Consider the following 22,798-nt stretch of genomic DNA (forward strand, 5'->3'; position numbering starts at 1 on the left):
TTTTTCCGCGGCTCCGCCTCGGTCCCACCTTGTCTTTCTCCTCTCTGCCTGGAGTCTCCAGAGAAGCCCGGGACTTGGCAAGGGACGAGGGACGAGGAAAGCGCGGCAGCCACAGCGTCCGCAGGAGCCAAGCCGGGGCCTGGGGACCTGGAATGTGCAAGGTCCTCTTGGTGGCTGCGCGGCTCCACCCTCGAGTTTAGGGACAATGCTGGGGCCGGAGCCAGCGGGGCGTCTATTCCGCCGGAGGCGCGGGACAGCGGGCGCAAGCATCCTTCGTCCCCAAAGACGTGACAGCAAGGGTTTCCCCAGATTCCTACGGGGGGTCAGGGGGTCCCCGCTCGGGGGTTCTGAGGGTCCCAGAATTCTCCGAGGCCAGCCCTTATTGCTCTGAATCCCCAGCCCTGCCCCCTTCCCAGGGGCTCTAAAAGCACCCAGAGGTAGTGGAAGGGGAAGTGGGCGGGGGGTTGGGGTGACCGGGTGATGGGCACTGAGGGGGGCACTTGGCGGGATGAGCACTGGGTGTTATGCTATATGTTGGCAAATTGAACTCCAATTAAAAGAATTTAAAAAAATCCCAAAAAATAAAAAATAAAAGCACCTAGAATAGTCCTATTCCGTTAGCATCGGGGGCGAGCGCGGAGAGGCAGGTCTCCTGCCCACCAAGGCGGGGGGCAGAGGGCCGAGCTGCGCCCCGAACCTTCTGGCCAATCAGGAGCCACGTTCCCCGGCGCTCGCCTTTCCCGCCCCGCCCCCCGTCTCCATGGAAACGCTGAGTGTCTACTCCGAGGCCCGGGGCTTCCGTTTCGGTCTTGCGGGGCTGCGGCCATTGTTTGGGCAGACGGGCCATCTCGGCGGGTCCCGGTCCCCCCCAGGCTCCATAGGTGACGCGGACTCTCGGGAGCACCGAGCCAGGAGCGGACACGGGCGGGGAGAGCTGTGATCGAAGGAAGAGTGGCAGAGAAGGGAGGGTGAGGGGCCGAGAAGCGGCTCCGGCTTAGAAATCCCGAAGACACCGGTGTAGGTGGGTCTTTCACAGCCGCCCTCCCCGAGTTAAATCCGAACGTGGGGCAGGGGAGAGGAGCACAGAGGCAGCTTGGAGCCCGGGGCCGGGTGCTCGGGGCTGGGAAGTGCTGGGGCGGAGCTGGGGGCGGGGGCCTGGACGTGGACCCGAGGCCTCGCGTGTCGTCGCCGCGGGAGCAGAGGCCGCGCACAGCCACGGCCGGGACGCGGGCGGAGCCGGCTCCTGCAGAACCGTCCGTGTGTCCGGGTCCAGGATCACTCGGCAGCGCGTGGCGCGACGGGGAGCCCAAACCCAAGCTGCTCTCGAAACGTCCATGAATCTCTCTCGCTCTCTTGCTCCCCGGTGGGCTCTTAACTGTCTATCATTTTCCCCAGGGACCTGTGATCACCAAGGCAGGACCGGGGTAGCAAAGGCTCATGCCCCCATTTTACAGGTGAGGAAAGTGAGGCCCCGGGGAGTCCAGAAGTTTGGCGATTTTCAAAGTTCTACAACTGGTAATGGGGTTGAGACTGTTCAGGTCCTGGGAACGCTGGATCTGGGATCCTTCTATAAGATTCTAGGTACTCTGATAGTATTAAACCCGGTATTTCTGTTGTAATACGTACAGAAGAGCAATGGAATTGTCTTTCTGCTTTACTGATTGAACAAAATAAGGAAAGGACTTTTAGCGAGAAGCTAAGTGTCTCGTTTTTTGTTATTTTACTATGCTTGTTAATAATTAACTAGGAAAGCCTTGAAACTCAGGCTAAATTACCTAGAGAGCATCTGCATCCCTGCAGGGACTGTGGGATCAAATTCTGTTTTCATGCCCAAGCTAGAATTGTACCTTTGAAGATTTAAAGGTTCAGAAAGAAAGTCCAGGGTGGCCATTCTCATAACTCTCCAATCTGGCCCTTGAAAGGGAATAGAAATGTTCTTGGGTTCTTTCTGGCCTCTCTCTAGGAGGCTTGGTGGTCACACCCAGTTAGTATGTGGGGACTGTAGTGAGTTTGAGAATTGCAAGGCATACCCAGTCTTTGATTCCTCCTTTGTTCTCCCTCAGCTCAGATTTCTCAAAACTCTACCCTTCCCCAAGAGAGGAACATAAAAGAGGAAGGAATGTTCACTATTTTCCTCATAGTTTGATCCCAGGTGAGTAGGATTGTCTTCTCTCACTTATAAAATGCCCCTCAATTCTCTATGAGTGGTGGGAGTAGAAGAAGTGGGAGTGGGGATGGACAGACCAGATAGAATAGAAAATGTTCCTCACTTGCCTGAGAAACTTCCAAGCCTCCGTCCTATGCAGCATTTCCCTGCCTCCCACCCAGTGTCTTTTCCCATCATTTACTCATTTATTCAGCCAATCATTCAGGTCTGCTGTATAATTTGTACTGTTCTTAATGCTCTGAGAAAGGAAATAAAAGAATGTCTTTCCTTAACATTGGGGAGATAAACCATATGAGATGAATAATAATTCCTCAAGTTATCATATATTAAAGTGTCAGAATGAGTGACACTCAAAAAACAAGAACAGGAGCTCAGGTCTGAAAAATCATCATGAATAGGAAGATACTCTTCTAGAGAGGAAGGACCATCCTTTTGTCTAAGGCAGAAGTTGAGGGAAAAATAAGAAAACTGAGCTAATTACTGTAGAGCATGTAAGTGTGCAAGTATAAGGTGAGGCCACATTGTGGGAGGCCATTCATGTTTAATTGGTCACTTATTCTTGCGCACCATTCAGTCCCCTGCACATCAACCAGAGGCAGGCATTACTGACACATCTACTTACTTTAAGGCTTTTTTCTAATATTTGATATACATACATATATTCACTAGTCTGTATAGACACTAATATGTTTACATATACACCTATATACAAATATAGGCACATAGGTAATCTAACATACATATATGTAGAGAGATGAGTATATATAAAAACTTTGAACACAGTAAGTAGGCTCTACGAGGGCAGAGAACATTTCCAGTACATAGAACTATGCCTAGTATGTACTAAGCCCTCCTTGAATATTTGTTTGAATGTATGGATAGGTGTTACATGTATAATTTTTTCATTGTTAAATATATATTACATATAAATATAATTAACTTTTCCAAATATTTTTTGGTAGTATGGGTTTTTAATGACTATATAATATTCCATTCCAAGTATGTATCATTCCATTCTAGGTACATGGGCTTTAATCTAGGTATATAGGTTTGGCCAATTGCTAGTCAGATGTTCCAGCATCATTAATTATATAAACCATCTTATCCCCACAGATTTGATAATATCTTTATCATGTTTAGAATTCATTGCTCTAGGGGCACTTGGGTGGCTCTGTGGTTGAGCGGCTGCCTTTGGCTCAGGTTGTGGTCTTGGAGTCGAGTCCTACACCAGCTTCCCACAGTGAGCCTGCTTCTCCCTCTGTCTGTCTCTGGTGAATAAATAGATAAAATCATAAAAAAAGAAAAAGAATTCACTGCTCTCTTTGAGTCCATTTCCAAATTTCTGTTCTTTTCTATTGATGTTCTCTATTCCTGCGTCAACCTCATGGTGTTATAATTACAGAGTTGCAGAGTTTTAATATGCCACTTAGGTTAGTCACCTCTCATCTCTTTTAAACACTTTTCCTTTTTCTCACAAAAGTACTTAAAATCATGAAAGTACTTAAAATCAGTTCTCAGACCTTCCCTCAAACCTGTTAGTGTCATTGAAAACGTAGATAAGTTTACTGAAAACAAAATTATATTTATTTCTCCTACCTAAGATTAAGGAGTATTTTCTAAATTCAAAAGCTACATTTATCTACGTTCTCAGCATTTTTATTGAGTTCATAGGAATTCATATTTAATTGCTATTGTAAATGTCATTAAAAAAATTGTCTTATTTACTTGTGACAGAGACAGCGAACATGGGTGTGGGGGCAGAGGGAGAAGCAGACTCCCCACTGAGGCTGGAGCCTTGTGCAGGGCTCCATCCCAGGCCCCTGAGATCATGACCTGAGCCGAAGGCAGCAGCTTAGCTGATTGAGCCACCCAGGCACCCCCATTAATGTTTTTAAAATACCTTTTAATGATTACATGTCTGAACTTTCTAAATTATGTAATTGTATTTTACATGGTTAATTAATTTGAACTTATGATGCATTACGTGCATGCAAAAAATATACTAAAATATATATGTGTAATTTAAAATAACATAAACCCCCACTATCTAGACCAGCAAATATTTTTAAAAGCCCCCTTGCTGACCCCACAATTTCATTCCCTCTTTCTCTAGAGAGGCACCTGCTATCTTAAATGTTGTGTTTATTATTCCTTAGTTTTATATAAATGGAATCACTGTATACTCCTGTGAATGGCTTCTTTAGTATAATGTTAATTTTTATAGTGCATCTATGTTGATTTATGTAGCTATAGTTTTTTTCACTGCTGTGTACTGTTTCACAGAATGACAAACAACTTATTTATCCATCCTACCGTTGTTGGGCTTTTTGTATTGCTTCTAGTCTTTTGCTCTTACAGCAGTTATACTGAAAATGTTTTTGTACATATCTTCTGGTATGCATGTGTAAGTTTCTCTAGGGTATAAATCTAGTTAGTATTGGAATTTCTGGGACATTGACTTTCCTTGTAATTACTAATGATTTTCAGTTGATTTTCTTGGGTTTCCACTGTATTATCATCAGTGATTTAAAAATAATGAATTTGAAGTATCTTTGTTGAGTTCCAGTCTTTTTTTTTTTTTTTTTTAAAGATTTTGTTTATTTATTCATGAGAGACACACACACACAGAGAGAGAGGCAGAGACCTAGGCAGAGAGAGAAGCAGGCTCCATGCAGGGAGCCCGATGTGGGACTCGATCCTGGGACTCCAGGATCACGCCCTGGGCCGAAGGCAGACGCTCAACCACTGAGCCACCCAGGTGTCCCTGTTTGTAATTTTAAATGAAGGACCCATATTGCATTTTAAGAAGTACCTTTTTGGCCGTGATTAAAATATATGACTTTTCTTATTTGACATTATTATGACAGTTTACAGTTAATAGATTTCTTTATTTGGACCTTTCTTTACCTTTTGGAATAAACCACTATTCCATCATGCTATAATGTGTTTTGGTATTAATAGCAGATTGCATCTGCATTTTCCAAAGTTGGCCACACCTATAACATATCTGACTTATTTTACAATGTGACGTATACTCTTCCCTCCAAAAAGCAGGATTTGCGTACCCTCTTCTCAAATCTGGCTGGGGCATATGATCACCTCAACCAGTGGAGTACAGTAGAAGTAAATGCTACGTGACTTCCAAACTAAGTCATAGATAGGATGTAGCTTTTGATTGCCTCTATATTGAGTGGTAGCCCAGGCCACATGACCAAGTGCAAAGAAACTGAGACCTTCCATCAACAGTCACAACCAGCCTGCCAGCCATGTGAGTGAGCCACCCTGGAAGTGAATCCTCCAGCCCAATCAAGCCTTTAGGTGACTGCTTCTCTAGTCCACTACTCAACAATCTTGTGAGAGATCTGAGCCAGAACTGCCCAGCATGGCCATTCCTGAATTTCTGACCCAGAGAAGTTGTGAAAGATAATAATTATTGTCATGTGAAGCCACGTACATTTTGGAGTAATTAGTTCTGTGGCAGTTATGTTATAAATATAGGTGTTGCCAGATTTTATTGGCCTTATATTTTCCTTTATTTAGTCTTGAAATTTATATCAGTATTCATTAGTAACAGTGTAGAACTATAGTTTTCTGACTTTTACTGTCTCCGTGTTTTCCTGAATGTTTTAAAATTTTCATAGTTTTTCTATATATTTGGAAGAATTTAGTAACTCCAAATCTGTTCCTTGAAAATTTGAAAGAATTTATGTGAGAAAACTTTTGGGTCAGTTATTTTTCAAGGTTATAGTTCTTTGAGAACTTGAGCAATTTCTTTCATAATAACTGATCTGTTTAGACTTTTTTCTCTTTAGGACATATTGCATAGTTTTCTAGGAAAAAATATACTTCCTTTTAAGATTTATTTTTAAAGAGCTGTGGAAAGTGCCCACGTAACATTAAGTTAAATTTTTATCTGTTGCCATTTCCCCAGTATCAATTCTAAATTTTTTTTCGATTCATGCTCACTACTTTTTTTCCCCTTTGGTTAGCCAGCTGGTAATTTATCTAATTTATTGTTAATATTTTTCTTCCAAAAAACCAGTTCTTGGATTTGTTTCACAATGGTAAATGCTTTCAACTCCACCATTTTCTTTTACTCTATAGCTTCCACCTCCCCTTTAAAAAAAAAATTATTTGAGAAAAAGAGAGTAAGCATAAGCAGGGGGAGAGGCAGAGGGAGAGGGAGGAGAAGCAGGCTCCTCGCTGAGCAGGGAGCCTGATGACGTGGGGCTCCATTCCAGACCCCAGGATCATGACCTGAGAAGAAGGCAGATACTTAACCAACTTAGCCACCCAGGCGTGCCCTTAAGCGTTTAATCCACCGAAGTGTCCACATTGTGTATGATACTAAGTGGAATCCGTTTTTATTTTTTTTATACAGTTAATCACTTTTCACAGCATCACATAGTAAATAATCCATACTTTCCTTTTATTTTTAATGCCATCTTTATTGTTGTCATATATAAACAAGCACAGTCTGAGTTTTCCATGCTGTTTTTTTTTTTTTTTTAAGATTTTATTTATTTATTCATGAGAGACAGAGAGAGAGGCAGAGACACAGGCAGAGGGAGAAGCAGGCTCCATGCAAGGAGCCTGACATGGGACTCGATCCCGGGTCTCCAGGACCATGCCCTGGGCTGAATGTGGCACTAAACTGCTGAGCCACTGGGGCTACCCCCTTCCATGCTGTTTTACTGGTCTATTTGTCAATTCTGATTTTATTGTGGTTTGGTGGTATGTCACTATCTGGTAGGACAAGTCTTCCTGCTTGGTTTACTTACATTTTTATATTATATCCTTCTTTTCCTTCCCTGTAAGTTTTAGGGGAAAAAGTATATTGTGTTCCTCAAAAAAAAAAAAAAAAAAAAAATCCAGCTGGAAATTTGGAGGTATAATGAATTTAATTCAACCCATTAAAGAACATGGAAGTATGCTTCTCCTTTTATTTAGGCTGCATCTTTCTGTTTATTGGAATTTAAAAGTTGTCTTCAAAAAGTTCTTATATCCTTGGTTAAGATAGTATTTTTCATATTTGTTTTTTTTTAAGATTTTATTTATTTATTCATGAGAGGCACAGAGAGGCAGACACATAGGCAGAGGGAGAAGCAGGATCCCTGTGGGGGTGCCCGATGTGGGATTCAATCCCAAGGGATCATGACCTGAGCCAAAGGCAGATGCTCAACCACTGAGCCATCCAGGCACCCCTGTTTTGCTTTTTGTGAATGGTATCCTCTGTATTCTAGTAGGTGATTGCTGATACAGTTATGCATTATTATATCTGGTAATTTTGCTAAGCTCTATGTTTAGTTTATGGTTTATCTCTGTACTCTTGATTTTTCTAGGTAGATTGCTATAAATGCAGAAAGTTACATTTTTTGTTTTTACTTCTAATCCTTATGCCTCTTGTTTCATTTTCTTATAGTATTTGTCAGCATTGTTGAAAGCAATGGTGATGGTAGTCATTCTTATATAACTAATTTACCATAATAAAAGGAACACAAAAAATTTGTCTATTCAGCTTAATGTTTATGTAGGTTTCTAATATGTAAACTTTACTGAATGAGGAAAGTTTGTTTTTATTCCTACTTTGCTAAAAGTATTTTTAAAGACCGTATAAAGGTGGTGAATATTATGAACTTTATCGTCTGATTTTTCTCATTAGTGAATTAAGGTTTTCTTCTGTAGTCTATTAACACTGTGAATTATGTGAATAGATTTTCTCATGCTTAACTGTCCTTTCTTCCTGTAATAAACCATGCTTGATCATGATGTATATTTTTACTATATTTCTGAATTCAATTAGCTAATATTTTATTTAGAACTTTTATAGATTTATAGAATTTACAAATGGGATTATAATTTCATGTTTTTGTATTGTCTTTATTTGGTCTTGGGAGTCAAGATTACACTAGCCACATAATGAGCTAGCAATTTTCACTTTCTATTTTCTATTTTTTTTAAGATTTTATTTATTTATTTATGAGAGATAGAGATAGAGAGAGAGAGAAGCAGAGACACAGGCAGAAGGAGAAGCAGGCTCCATGCAGGGAGCCTGATGTGGGACTCAATCCCAGGACTCCAGGATCAAAGGCAGGCACTAACAGATGAGCCACCCAGGGATCCCCTACTTTCTATTTTTTATAAAAAAGTTTAACTGTAATGGTAATTAACTGCTAATAGAATGTATGCTAGAACAATAACATTTATTGCATACTAAATTATACATAGCAGCTTAAAATAACAGACATTATGTCACTCAATTTCTAAGGGTCAGGAAGCTCAGAGCAGCATAGGTGTGTGGTTCTGGCTCAGGGTCTGTCATGAGACTACAGTCAAACTGTCAGCGGGACTGCAGCCATTTGAAGGCTTCACTGGGGCTGGAGGATCCTCTGCTAAAATGGTTCACTCATGTGGCTGTTGGCAGGAGGCCTCATTTCTCACTGAGGACAGAAGGCCTCAGTTCCTGGCCATGTGGCCGCTTCACAGGGCTCCTTAGTATTCTCACCACATGGAAGGTAGCTTCTCCCAGAGTGAGTGATCTAAGAAAAAGGGCAGAAAGGAAGCTGCAGTGCCTTTAAGAGCTAGTCTTGAGGGACGCCTCGGTGGCTCAGTGGTTGAGTGTCTGCCTTTGGCTCAGGTCGTGATCCCTGGGTCCTGGGATCGAGTTCTGCATCAGGTTCCCCGCAGGGACCCTGCTCCCTCTGCTTACGTATCTGCCTCTCTATCTCTCTCATGAATAAACAAAATAAAATCTTAGAAAAAGCGCCAGTCTTGAAAGTTGTACACCATTACTTCTTTCCCTTACATTTTTTAATATAATATTCATCAGAAGTGAGTTCTTAAGTCCAGCCCATGCTCAAGGGGTGGGGAACTGGCTATACATCTTGAAGGGAAGGGAATCAAATAATTTGTGGGCATATCGTAAAACCACCACAAATAAGATAGACCTATATGAACTGATATGTGAAGCTGTACATTATATATTATGTGAAAAATGCAAACCAGAATTATCACATCTTTGTTAAGAAAAAATGCAGTGGGGTATGTATGCATGCTTTTGTGTATGCATGAAAAAATGTCAGAAAGGCAACAGTAAAAACTATCTTGATTATCTCCCAAGGTATTTGGGGAGGATGGCTTTTAGTTTTTATTGATATTAATTCAGAATTATTTAAAAGTTTTATGGATATATTTTCAGTAAGAGCAATTAGACTCAATCTTTAGTATATATATTTTAAGATTTATTTATTTATTTTAGAATGAGAGAGCACGCACGAGCAAGGGGAGGGATAGAGAGAGAGAGAGAATCTTCAAGCAGACTTCCTGCTGAGTGTGTAGCCTGATATGGGGCTCAATCCCAGGACCCTGAGATCACGACCTGAACTGAAATTAAGAGTCTGCCACTTAACTGACTGAGCCCTCTAGTATAATTTTTTAAATAAATTCTTACATTTTTTTTAAGGAATTCTTGAATATTTTAAAAAGTAACAAAGCCAATAACAACAGGCTGAGTTTTATTTTTCTGTACTTTTTACTAAGTAAGAAACCAATGAGTTCTTTTATTTTCTGACTGCAGTTTTCAGTCCTGTAGTCTGGGCTTCTGAGCATCCCAATTTTTTCTTATATTTTCACTTGTATGTATTAAAATAGACTTATTGTACTTTAAGTTTTTAACATTTGTTTTATAAACATTTAAAAATAAACACTGCATTTTCTCATTCTTGAGTTCTTACTTGTGGTTAATATTTCATTGTTTAGGCATGGATTTTCATGTGGTTTATATGGAAAGCAATACCTAGGAGGTATATTTTGAATCCTTAAATATTTCAGTACATCCTCCTTTTGTCCTTTTGTTAACACAAAAAGGATGTAAATGGAAATCTTGATTTAGGGCAGCCCTGGTGGCGCAGCGGTTTAGCGCCACCTGCAGCCTAGGGTGTGATCCTGGAGACCCTGGATCGAGTCCCAAGTCAGGCTCTCTGCATGGAGCCTGCTTCTCCCTCCGTCTGTGTCTCTGCCTCTCTCTTTGTGTCTCTAAGAATAAATAAATAAATAATCTTAAAAAAAAAAAAGAAATCTTGATTTAGAACCCTTCACCAAGTTGTTTTTGACTTCTCTTGACTTCAACTTAGCAGGTAGTCCTGTGTTTAAAAACCATTATTTTTTAACTGCATTACCTTGTACAAGTTACTTAATCTTGCTAAATGTTGGTTTCCTTATTCCTTTAGTGTTGATAATTATACCTTAAGGATTGTTGTGATAGAAATAACAGTCCTTTTCACATAACTTCTTGATAATATTTAACTGCTATGATTATGATTTGATGGTCATGATATCCTAGTTTTCCTCCATGAAAAGTACCTATTTCCTTTATTCGTAGTATTTACTAAACATTTTTAATTAAACTTTAGAATTGAGAATATATCATCAAAGAAATGAAATTAATTTGTCACATAATCAACTTATGAGCTGTTTTCTTCACTAAAAAAGGTATTTTTAGGCAGTATGAATACATACATTTTTCTTTCTAAAACTGCATGGTAATAAAAAACTAAAAAATATATGAACCTGCAATGATGAAGTAAAGAAAGAACCATCAGCAAATGAGAAATTTCAACAAAAAATATGGAAAAGGTGCCTGGGTGACTCAGTTGGTTGGGTGTCTGGCTCTTGATTTCAGCTCACGTCATGATCTTGAGGTGCTGGGATCAAGTTCCACCTCAGGCTCCATACTCAGTCTGGAGTCTGCTCTGGATTCTCTCTGTCTCCCTCTACCCTGCTCCGGGACTAGCGTGCATGTTTGCTGGCTCTTTCAATCAATCAATCAATCAATCAAATCTTAAAAAAGCTTGGAAGGGAACAGGAAGAACAGTGTTAAGAGCCACACAGGGCTAGACACATTACATCCTGGAATGCTCCCAAGAAGAATAAGCACAAGAAGGATTTGATGAGCCCTGTGAACTTTGGGAAGCTGAGGATACATCCGTACCATTGGAGGCAAAGGGCCAGTCAAAAAAGAGGATCCTAAAATATTTCCAAAGAGGAAAGAAAAAGTTGCCTGCAAAGGAATTAAAGTTAAAAAAAAAATAGAAACAATAGAAGAATTAGAGACAATAATGAAGACTTATGAACAGTGAAGCAGTTCTGATAAAATTCCTTTTGCTCTAGAATTTAATACCCAACTACTTGTGAGTGATGATAAGGACTTCAAGCATACAGTGTAACCATGCTTGGAGATTCTCCTTTAAATCAAAGGTATCCTAAAAAAAACCTTGCCTGTTTCTCACCTTTTGCTTTTCCAGTGGCCATGGAGTTAACATTCATAGCTTGATTGAACTCATTTGGGTGTATACCTCCCAATTAATGGAGTAAATCACAAAAAGAAGCCTATGATCATGAAAATAGAGCACTAAAAAAATAAATAAATAAAAAAGAAAATAGAACACTAAAGAATAGCCAGCCCAGATTGAAGCAGGAATATGAACATTTCCAGTATATAAAGGGTTGAGGGGTCAATTGACTTAATCTTTTTCAACCATTATCTACTAATTTTTTTTTTTTAAATTTTTATTTATTTATTTTTAATTTTTTTTTTTTTTAATTTATGATAGTCACAGAGAGAGAGAGAGAGAGGCAGAGACATAGGCAGAGGGAGAAGCAGGCTCCATGCACCAGGAGCCCGACGTGGGATTCGATCCCGGGTCTCCAGGATCGCGCCCTGGGCCAAAGGCGGGCGCCAAACCGCTGCGCCACCCAGGGATCCCCCATTATCTACTAATTTTTAAAATTGGGATAATAATAGTGTCTACAAGAGATGGTTGCTATGAGGACTACTTGAAATATATGTAAAGTCCTTAGCCTAGTGGTCAGCAGAAAGATTCTATATAAATGTTTCTTATGACAGATGGGCTTCAGTGACGGGATACATTATTTATCCAACCGTATTATTATGTCTCTGCTTGTTTTTCTTCATTACTGAAGTTCCTTCTTTTTTGATTTTGTCACTTATATTACCTGTTAAATGGCTGTTTCTTTACCCATCTTCTTACTTAGATTTCTTCTTCCTGGAAAACCTGATCTTTGACCAGATGGCAGTAACATTTGAAGATGTGACTGTTATTTTTACTTGGGAGGAGTGGAAGTTCCTGGATTCTTCTCAAAAAAAGCTCTACAGAGAGGTCATGTGGGAGAACTACACAAATGTCATGTCAATAGGTAAAGTTATCCCAGCTCTTAAGTAACAGAATTTGTTTCTTCTGGGACCACTTTTGTTGAGTGTTTTGGTTCTTCATCTAGGTATTGTATTGAGATAGGAGAAATATGACCCTCAGAAATTGGGTCATAGATGACAGAAGATAGAGTGAGACATCTCCCCTAAGACACCTAGGCTATGTAATTAATAGGTGTTTGTGATTTTTATTATTATTTTTAATTTTATTTATTTATTATGAGAGACACAGAGAGAGAGAGAAAGAGAGAAAGAGAGAGGGAGAGCGAGCGAGCCAGAGACATAGGCAGAGGGAGAAGCATGGAGCCTGATGTGGGACTCGATCCCAGGACTCCAGGATCACGTCCTGAGCCAGAAGGCAGATGTTTAACCGCTGAGCCACCCAGGCATCCCAGATTTTAATTCTTTTTTTTGAAAGATTGTATTTATTCATGAGAGAGAGAGAGAGAGAGGCAGAGACATGGGCAGAGGGAGAAGCAGACTCCCTGCAAGGAGCCCAATGCAGTACTCAGTCCCAGGACCCTGGGATCATACCCTCAGCTGAAGGCAGACCTCAACCACTGAGCCATCCAGGTGCCTCTGTGATTTTTATTCTTTTTTTTTTTTTTTTTTTTTATAAATTAATTTTTATTGGTGTTCAATTTACCAACATACAGAATAACACCCAGTGCTCATCCCGTCAAGTGTCCCCCTCCGTGCCCGTCACCCATTCACCCCCACCCCCGCCCTCCTCCCCTTCCACCACCCCTAGTTCGTTTCCTAGAGTTAGGAGTTTTTATGTTCTGTCTCCCTTTCTGATATTTCCCACACATTTCTTCTCCCTTCCCTTCTATTCCCTTTCACGATTATTCAAATTCCCCAAATGAATGAGAACATACACTGTTTGTCTTTCTCCGATTGACTTACTTCACTCAGCATAATACCCTCCAGTTCCATCCACGTTGAAGCAAATGGTGGGTATTTGTCGTTTCTAATGGCTGAGTAATATTCCATTGTATACATAAACCACATCTTCTTTATCCATTCATCTTTCGATGGACACCGAGGCTCCTTCCACAGTTTGGCTATTGTGGACATGGCTGCTAGAAACATCGGGTGCAGGTGTCCCGGCGTTTCATTGCATCTGAATCTTTGGGGTAAATCCCTAACAGTGCAATTGCTGGGTCATAGGGCAGGTCTATTTTTAACTCTTTGAGGAACCTCCACACAGTTTTCCAGAGTGGCTGCACCAGTTCACATTCCCACCAACAGTGTAAGAGTGTTCCCTTTTCTCCGCATCCTCTCCAACATTTGTTGTTTCCTGCCTTGTTAATTTTCCCCATTCTCACTGGTGTGAGGTGGTATCTCATTGTGGTTTTGATTTGTATTTCCCTGATGGCAAGTGATGCAGAGCATTTTCTCATGTGCATGTTGGCCATGTCTGTGTCTTCCTCTGTGAGAGTTCTCTTCATGTCCTTTGCCCATTTCATGATTGGATTGTTTGTTTCTTTGCTGTTGAGTTTAATAAGTTCTTTATAGATTTTGGAAACTAGCCCTTTATCTGATATGTTATTTGCAAATATCTTCTCCCATTCTGTAGGTTGTCTTTTAGTTCTGTTGACTATATCCTTTGCTGTGCAAAAGCTTCTTATCTTGATGAAGTCCCAATATTTCATTTTTGCTTTTGTTTCTTTTGCTTTCGTGGATGTATCTTGCAAGAAGTTACTGTGACCAAGTTCAAAAAGGGTGTGGCCTGTGTTCTCCTCTAGGATTTTGATGGAATCTTGTCTCACATTTAGATCTTTCATCCATTTTGAGTTTATCTTTGTGTATGGTGCAAGAGAGTGGTCTAGTTTCATTCTTCTGCATGTGGATGTCCAATTTTCCCAGCACCATTTATTGAAGAGACTGTCTATCTTCCAGTGGATATTCTTTCCTCCTTTATTGAATATTAGTTGACCATAAAGTTCAGGGTCCACTTCTGGGTTCTCTATTCTGTTCCATTGATCTATGTGTCTGTTTTTGTGCCAGTACCACACTGTCTTGATGACCACAGCTTTGTAGTACAACCTGAAATCTGGCATTGTGATGCCCCCAGATATGGTTTTATTTTTTAAAATTCCCCTGGCTATTCGGGGTCTTATCTGATTCCACACAAATCTTAAAATAATTTGTTCTAAGTCTCTGAAGAAAGTCCATGGTATTTTGATAGGGATTGCATTAAACGTGTAAATTGTCCTGGGTAACATTGACATTTTCACAATATTAACTCTGCCAATCCATGAGCATGGAATATTTTTCCATCTCTTTGTGTCTTCCTCATTTTCTTTCAGAAGTGTTCTATAGTTTTTAGGGTATAGATCCTTTACCTCTTTGGTTAGGTTTATTCCTAGGTATCTTATGCTTTTGGGTGCAATTGTAAATGGGATTGACTCCTTAATTTGTCTTTCTTCAGTCTCATTGTTAGTGTATAGGAATGCCATTGATTTCTGGGCATTGATTTTGTATCCTGCCACGCTACCAAATTGCTGTATGAGTTCTAGCAATCTTGGGGTGGAGGCTTTTGGGTTTTCTATGTAGAGTATCATGTCATCGGCGAAGGGGAGAGTTTGACTTCTTCTTTGCCCATTTGAATGCCTTTAATGTCTTTTTGTTCTCTGATTGCTGAGGCTAGGACTTCGAATACTATGTTGAATAGCAGTGGTGAGAGTGGACATCCCTGTCTTGTTCCTGATCTTAGGGGAAAGGCTCCCAGTGCTTCCCTATTGAGAATGAGATTTGCTGTGGGCTTTTCGTAGATGGCTTTTAAGATGTCGAGGAAAGTTCCCTCTATCCCTACACTCTGAAGAGTTTTGATCAGGAATGGAAGTTGTATTTTGTCAAATGCTTTCTCTGCATCTAGTGAGAGGATCATATGGTTCTTGGTTTTTCTCTTGCTGATATGATGAATCACATTGATTGTTTTACGAGTGTTGAACCAGCCTTGTGTCCCGGGGATAAATCCTACTTGGTCATGGTGAATAATTTTCTTAATGTGTTGTTGGATCCTACTGGCTAGTATCTTGTTGAGAATTTTTGCATCCATGTTCATCAGGGATATTGGTCTGTAATTCTCCTTTTTGGTGGGGTCTTTGTCTGGTTTTGGAATTAAGGTGATGCTGGCCTCATAGAATGAATTTGGAAGTACTCCATCTCTTTCTATCTTTCCAAACAGCTTTAGTAGAATAGGTATGATTTCTTCTTTAAATGTTTGATAGAATTCCCCTGGGAAGCCATCTGGCCCTGGATTCTTGTGTCTTGGGAGGTTTTTGATGACTGCTTCAATTTCCTCCCTGGTTATTGGCCTGTTCAGGTTTTCTATTTCTTCCTGTTCCAGTTTTGGTAGTTTGTGGCTTTCCAGGAATGCGTCCATTTCTTCTAGATTGCCTAATTTATTGGCGTAGAGCTGTTCATAATATGTTTTTAAAATCGTTTGTATTTCCTTGGTGTTGGTAGTGATCTCTCCTTTCTCATTCATGATTTTATTAATTTGAGTCTTCTCTCTCTTCTTTTTAATAAGGTTGGTTAATGGTTTATCTATCTTATTAATTCTTTCAAAGAACCAACTCCTGGTTCTATTGATCTGTTCCACAGTTCTTCTGGTCTGAATTTCGTTGAGTTCGGCTCGAATTTTAATTAACTCTCTTCTTCTGCTGGGCGTCGGGTCCATTTCCTGTTTTTTCTCTAGCTCCTTTATGTGTAAGGTTAGCTTTTGTATTTGAGTTCTTTCCAGTTTTTGAATGGATGCTTGTATTGCGATGTATTTCCCCCTCAGGACTGCTTTTGCTGCATCCCAAAGATTTTTAACAGTTGTATCTTCATTCTCATTAGTTTCCATGAATCTTTTTAATTCTTCCTTAATTTCCTGGTTGACCCTTTTATCTTTTAGCAGGATGGTCCTTAACCTCCACGTGTTTGAGGTCCTTCCAAACTTCTTCTTGTGATTGAGTTCTAATTTCAAGGCGTTATGGTCTGAGAATATGCAGGGGATGATCCCCATCTTTTGGTATCGGTTCAGACCCGATTTGTGACCCAGTATGTGGTCTATTCTGGAGAAAGTTCCATGTGCACTTGAGAAGAATGTGTATTCAGTTGAGTTTGGATGTAAAGTTCTGTAGATATCTGTGAAATCTATCTGGTCCAGTGTATCATTTAAAGCTCTCGTTTCTTTGGAGATGTTGTGCTTAGAAGACCTATTGAGGGTAGAAAGAGCTAGATCGAAGTCACCAAGTATAAGTGTATTATTATCTAAGTATTTCTTCACTTTGGTTAATAATTCGTTTAAGTATTTGGCAGCTCCCACATTCGGGGCATATATATTGAGGATTGTTAAGTCCTCTTGCTGGATAGATCCTTTAAGTATGATATAGTGTCCCTCTTCGTCTTATCACAGAATGATCTGATTGGTGCTGGATGGTCTCAGATGAGGCTGGACAGTGACTTACATGTCTGGCAGTTGGTCATTATCAGTGGGGATAATGGGGATGTGTTGTTGACCATATATCCCTCTTCTTTTTTTTTTTTAACGATTTCATTTATTTATTCATGAAAGAGAGAGAGAGAGCGAGAGGTAGAGAGACACAGACAGAGGGAGAAGCAGCCTTCATGCAGGAAGCCTGATGTGGGACTCAATCCTGGGACTCCAGGATCACGCCCTGGGCTGAAGGCAGGCACCAAACTACTGAGCCACCCAGGGATCCCCATATATCCCTCTTCAAGCAGCCTAGCCCAGGCTTTTTTTTTTTACATGGTAGTGGTCATAGGATTTTCAAAACTAGCAAGAGAGAGGGCAAGCCCCAATACACAAGCACTTTCAAGTCTCTACTGGTATCACTTTTGCTGTTGTCCCAGTAAACAAAGTAAGCTGTATAGCCAAGCTAAAGTCAGCATGGAAGGGGTACCAAAGGTACAGAGTTAATGCAGCCATTTTTTCACACAATCTGTCATGCTCTGCTAGCACAGAAAAATAGAAACAGTATGTTATTTCTTATCATAATGCCCCAAATACAGTAATCTAATTAAGTCTTAGTTGTTTTTTTATTTTTTTTAAATATTTTATTTATTCATGAGACACACAGAGAGAAAGAAAGGCAGAGACACAGGCAGAGGGAGAAGCACGCTCCATGCAAGGAGCCTGATGCAGGACTCAATCCCGGGACTCCAGGATCACGCCTTGGGCTGAAAGCAGGTGCTAAATTGCTGAGCCACCCAGGGATCCCAGATCTTAGTTTTTAAGGTGATTTCCACAAAGCAGTCGGCCTTACTTGTTTATTTATAACAATACTTGGTAAGTAGTAGATGGCTTAAGATATATCTATGGAATGACTAAGTGAATGAATGAACAAACACATGAATTTCAGACATACGAAGCAGCCTAAGTCATAATTCTTTCCCACTCTCACGCACACATATAGTCCCATAAATCTGGAATTCACAGATTGAGATACTTGGAAATTTTTTAAAACCACTTTCATCTCACCAGTGGATTATCTGCTTATTCTTTTAGGAAACGGGAAAGAGAGCTACAAATTCCAAGAAGAAAAATTCAGATATTTAGAACATGAAAATCTTCCCTGTTGGCAAGGCTGGAGGAATGCCAGCACTCAGATATATGAGAATAGAAACTATGTGGAAACTGTCCAAGGAATAAATTCCAAAGACCTAAAGCAACAAGACCTTTCCCACCATCAAGAATGGTTAATACTCTCCACACAAGTACCAGGGTATGGGAACTATGAACTGACTTTTGAAGACAAAAGTGCCAGGAACTTAAAATATACAAAGCTTATACCTTGGAAGTCCTTAGAAACAAAACATAACCCTCAAGACTATGCTAGAGAAATCTACATGAATGAATCACATGGTTTTCAAGGAAGCAGATGCCACTTTGACATATCTAGGAAAAATTTCTCTGTGGAAAAAGAACAGAAGCTCATAGTTCAGCATTCTTATGTCCCAACAGTGGAAGCCCTTCCGGACTACACCGGGGAGCTATGTCAACATGACCTACTGAAAAACTCTATGGAAGAGGAATACTGTAGATGTAATATATGTAAAGAAATTTATTATTGGAACTCACAGTGTGTTCTCCACAAAAGAAATCAACTTGGAGAAAAGTTCTATCAATGCTCTATCAGCACAGCATGTTTCTCTCCAAGATCAGATCTATCCAGACATCCAAGAATTCACATAGGAAAGAAGCTGTATGGATGTGATCAAGTTGATGATAACTTCACTCAGAGCTTAGGTGTTCACTTTCATCAGAGAGTCTGCCCAGGGGAGGTTTCTTATATATGCCACGTGTGTGGTAACAGCTTCAGTCAGATCTCTAGTCTTCACAGTCATCAAAGAATCCATACAGAAGAGAAACTTTATAAATTTGAATGTAATAAGGACCTCAGTCGAAATTCTTTACTCCATATTCACCAGAGACTTCACATTGGAGAGAAGCCTTTTAAATGTGATCAGTGTGGTAAGAGTTTTAGTCGGAGTTCAGTACTTCATGTTCATCAGAGAGTCCACACAGGAGAGAAACCATATAAGTGTGATGAATGTGGTAAGGGCTTCAGTCAGAGCTCAAATCTTCGAATTCATCAGTTAGTCCACACAGGAGAGAAGTCCTATAAATGTGATGACTGTGGTAAGGGCTTTACCCAGCGCTCAAATCTCCAGATTCATCAGAGAGTACATACAGGAGAGAAGCCTTATAAATGTGATGACTGTGGGAAGGACTTTAGTCACAGCTCTGATCTTCGTATTCATCAGAGGGTCCATACTGGGGAGAAACCCTATACTTGTCATGAATGTGGGAAGGGCTTCAGCAAGAGTTCGAAGCTTCACACTCATCAAAGAGTCCATACTGGAGAGAAACCCTATAAATGTGAACAGTGTGGTAAGGGATTCAGTCAGCGTTCGCACCTTCTCATTCATCAGAGAGTTCACACAGGAGAAAAACCCTATAAATGTGAGGACTGTGGAAAGGGCTTTAGTCACAGCTCTAATCTTCACATTCATCAGAGGGTCCACACAGGAGAGAAGCCTTATCAATGCACTAAGTGTGGCAAGGGTTTCAGTCATAGCTCGGCTCTTCGAATTCATCAGAGAGTCCACACAGGAGAAAAACCTCATAAATGCCATGAGTATTATAAGGGATTTGATCACAGTTTACATATTCACAATAATCACCCACGAGAAACCTTATAATTACATTCATCTCGTTAACCACTTTAATCAAAGCTTAACCTTAAGCCCAATAAATGCTGCTGGGAAGAAAATTCTATAAATAACCTGAATAATCCCAAGCAACATTTATAGTTTCCCCTAACTCCCACTAAGAATCATTTACTTCAAGAAGAAATCCTTGGGATGCCTATATATTTAAAATGAAAGTGTATTTACTTTTTCTATTCTATTATACCTGTCCATTATAAAATATATGAAGGATTCAAGGAGAAAACTCTTCATACTGTTTTATTCTAGTCTTTTTTTGTGCATTTTCATGTACATTGAAATCATACTGTGTATTCAACCCTGTATTTTCATTGACTTCAAAACATTTACTTACATTTTGTTTTGAACGGAAATTGGTTAGCTATCTATGAAACAGCATTCTGACTCCTTTGTAAAGTCCCCAGAAAGCCACAGGGACAAAACACAAAACTTGAAACTCAAACTGGTAGATAACCTCTTGCTCAAATATGGAAGAATTAACTATTGGGCCAGTACAATTCGATTGGTTAGGACACAGGAAAGCACTGCATGACCCTTTATCTAAGATAGGATGTCTTAAGAGATGTTATCTCCGTCAACCAGAAGAGTCAGGAAGCATTCTTTTGCAGGGGTCCTGCACTTTTACGTTACCACGGTCGATTCTCACATCCCCCTCTCCAGGTTTCCACATTGATTCATAGGTTCAGATACCATGTAACAAGAAGTACAATATTTAATATCCGTGTGAAAGATGTCAGCAAAAGCTGATAGAAGTGAATCTTCAGGAAACTAAAGATAGTCCAACTGTTCAAAATTAAGAGATTTAAGCAGTAGACTGACTTATTCTCAGTAGAACAGAGTGGTAATGAGAAATAGCTGCTGGAAGCAGAAGTGAATGCAGGGCTATGTGCAAAACTGAAATTAATTAATGCTAGGAGAGAGAATGTGGCCATTGTAAAATGGAGCAGAGTCAGCAGGAATACACCAGTCCTAACTATTGGTAATATAAATATGCTCAGACATCATTACCCAAGAGAAACTAAATTAAGTGGACGTGTTCAGGGAAATAACAAGGAATTGCAGCACCAAAGAAAGAACACCACTGTGAAGAGGTAAAACCTGATAGCCCTGAAAATTAGCTATTTCAGTCTCCTGAAGGAATTTTCAAAAAATTGGTGTTCTAAGTGGCATGACAGAAAACCTGAAATCAGTAAAACTAGAGTAGAAATCTAAGTACAGAAGAGCCTCTAAAATGAAAAGAGAAATAATGGACTACAGGGAAATTTAAAATGGATCAAAGTAAAAGGCAGTAAGAGCAGAATTGGCACTGCAGAATATCAAACACTGTAGTGAATATACTTCAGAAGATCTTCAGTGCATACACAAAGGATAATGAGATGGAAACAATGAGACAAGACGGAGTGTAAAGAATGGAGATGCAATGTAGGAATTAAAGGTGTTTCTAAGGAAGATAAAAAGAACGTAGAATAGAATCAGTGATCAAAGAAATTAAGACATTTTACCTGCGCTAAACGTACATATGGCTTACTAGATTTTAGGCAAAACCAAATAAAAATCATGCTTAGAAACAGGGAAAAAAGAACAATTGAAAGCATGCAGAAAGAAAAATTCTGGTCTCTACAAAGAGAGTGGAAAGAGAGAATGGATAAAGAACTCCAACAGTAAATGTCAAAAGACAGCTGAACGACACCTTTAGAATTGTGAGATTAAAAAACCTATTATCACTTTTGGTATTTTTTAAATTGTCATTGTTTAAATTATGCAAGCACCAAGTTAGATAAGAAAACAAAGTATCATACATGTTCCTTTCTTAAAGGGAGGTCAAGAAGTGGCCATTAAATGTGCCTAAAACTGGTAATGAACACTAAAATCAGTTAAACATAGAGTTAAGTCAGAATAATTGTTAATTTGTTTATAAAATATCAAAAATTTTAAATAGCTGTGCAAGAAAATATTTAATATATGAATAAAAGCAGATTATATATAAATGCCTGAGTGGGAGACTAGGGTTGTCGGATAAAATACAGGACACCTCGTTCAGATTTCAGATATACAATGAATAATTTTTTAGTATAAGTATATCCCAAATATTGCATGGGACTTGCACCAAGAAATTATTTGCTTATATGGTATTCAAATTTAATTAGGCAACCTGTGTTTTTATTTGGAAATCCAGCAACCCTATGGGGGTAAGAAGAGCAAAAGAAAATGTGCTACATTTCTGATCTTATTTTTTTATTTATTTATTTTTTTATTTTATGATAGTTACACACAGAGAGAGTGAGAGAGAGGCAGAGACACAGGCAGGAGGAGAAGCAGGCTCCATGCACCGGGAGCCTGACGTGGGATTTGATCCGGGGTCTCCAGGATCGCGCCCTGGGCCAAAGGCAGGCGCTAAGCCGCTGCGCCACCCAGGGAACCCTACATTTCTGATCTTAAATAGCAGGGACTCTACATCTTCTTTAACAGTTAAAATTGAAGAAATAAAGATGTAAAATATATATACACATATATATTTTTATAAGTTAGAAATTGCAACTAATAGAACTGAAGCACATATACTTTTCAAAACAGGGAGAAAATAAAAACAAATATTTGGTCCCTATATTAGCCAAAGAGAGAAAAAAATTAAAGCAAAATGATACTGGTCAGTAACTATCCATTATTAATTGATTGATTGTTCAATATTGACTTACTGATTAATTTTATTGATCTAAAAGACTAGGCAAAGGTTTATTAGACAAACATAAGGGAGTACCTACAATACGTCTTTAAAAGTGAATTAAAATGAACTAATTAAACCCATAAGGTGAGTAAAAATAAACCAGTAGTTTCCTGAATTCTTGCTGTAATCACAAAATATAATAGGTGGGAAAAAGTATAGTTTGTAATAACACTAAAATTTCTTTCTAAAAAAGAATAAAGATGTAGAATGAAAATAATGAAAAAATCTGAGGAAAATAAAAAAGGACTTGCATAAAGAAGTCTTATAAATTTTTTAGAGGATGGGATCCCTGGGTGGCGCAGCGGTTTGGCGCCTGCCTTTGGCCCAGGGTGCGATTCTGGAGACCCTGGATTGAGTCCCACGTCGGGCTCCCGGTGCATGGAGCCTGCTTCTCCCTCTGCCTATGTCTCTGTCTCTCTCTCTCTCTCTC

At 39.6% G+C, this 22,798-nt stretch overlaps 1 protein-coding gene across 3 annotated transcripts; it reads left to right on the forward strand.

Moving 5' to 3' along the window:
* The first annotated feature begins 899 nt into the window (after window positions 1–899).
* Window positions 900–21,873, forward strand: ZNF214 (zinc finger protein 214). 3 transcript variants are annotated; one of them, XM_055317529.1, is made up of 5 exons: window positions 900–1,021; window positions 1,396–1,454; window positions 2,064–2,152; window positions 12,221–12,382; window positions 17,920–21,873. In XM_055317529.1, the coding sequence occupies exons 2-5, from the start codon at window positions 1,438–1,440 to the stop codon at window positions 19,614–19,616; spliced, it is 1,965 nt and encodes a 654-aa protein (XP_055173504.1). In that variant the 5' UTR covers window positions 900–1,021; window positions 1,396–1,437; the 3' UTR covers window positions 19,617–21,873. The 3 variants fall into 3 exon arrangements, with proteins under 3 accessions (XP_055173504.1, XP_055173505.1, XP_055173506.1); XM_055317530.1 differs by lacking the exon at window positions 1,396–1,454; XM_055317531.1 differs by lacking the exons at window positions 900–1,021; window positions 2,064–2,152 and having other exon boundaries at window positions 1,397–1,454.
* The last annotated feature ends 925 nt before the right edge of the window (window positions 21,874–22,798 follow it).

The sequence above is a fragment of the Nyctereutes procyonoides genome, unplaced genomic scaffold, assembly GCF_905146905.1.
Source record: "Nyctereutes procyonoides isolate TBG_1078 unplaced genomic scaffold, NYPRO_anot_genome, whole genome shotgun sequence".
NCBI lineage: Eukaryota > Metazoa > Chordata > Mammalia > Carnivora > Canidae > Nyctereutes > Nyctereutes procyonoides.

What these genes read in the sequence shown, in the direction of transcription:
- ZNF214 (XM_055317529.1), top strand. An exon ending in TCCTCATAGTTTGATCCCAG is followed by an intron (nt 2,153 to 12,220) that starts GTGAGTAGGATT and finishes CTTCTTACTTAG; the next exon opens with ATTTCTTCTTCCTGGAAAAC. An exon ending in CACAAATGTCATGTCAATAG is followed by an intron (nt 12,383 to 17,919) that starts GTAAAGTTATCC and finishes TTATTCTTTTAG; the next exon opens with GAAACGGGAAAGAGAGCTAC.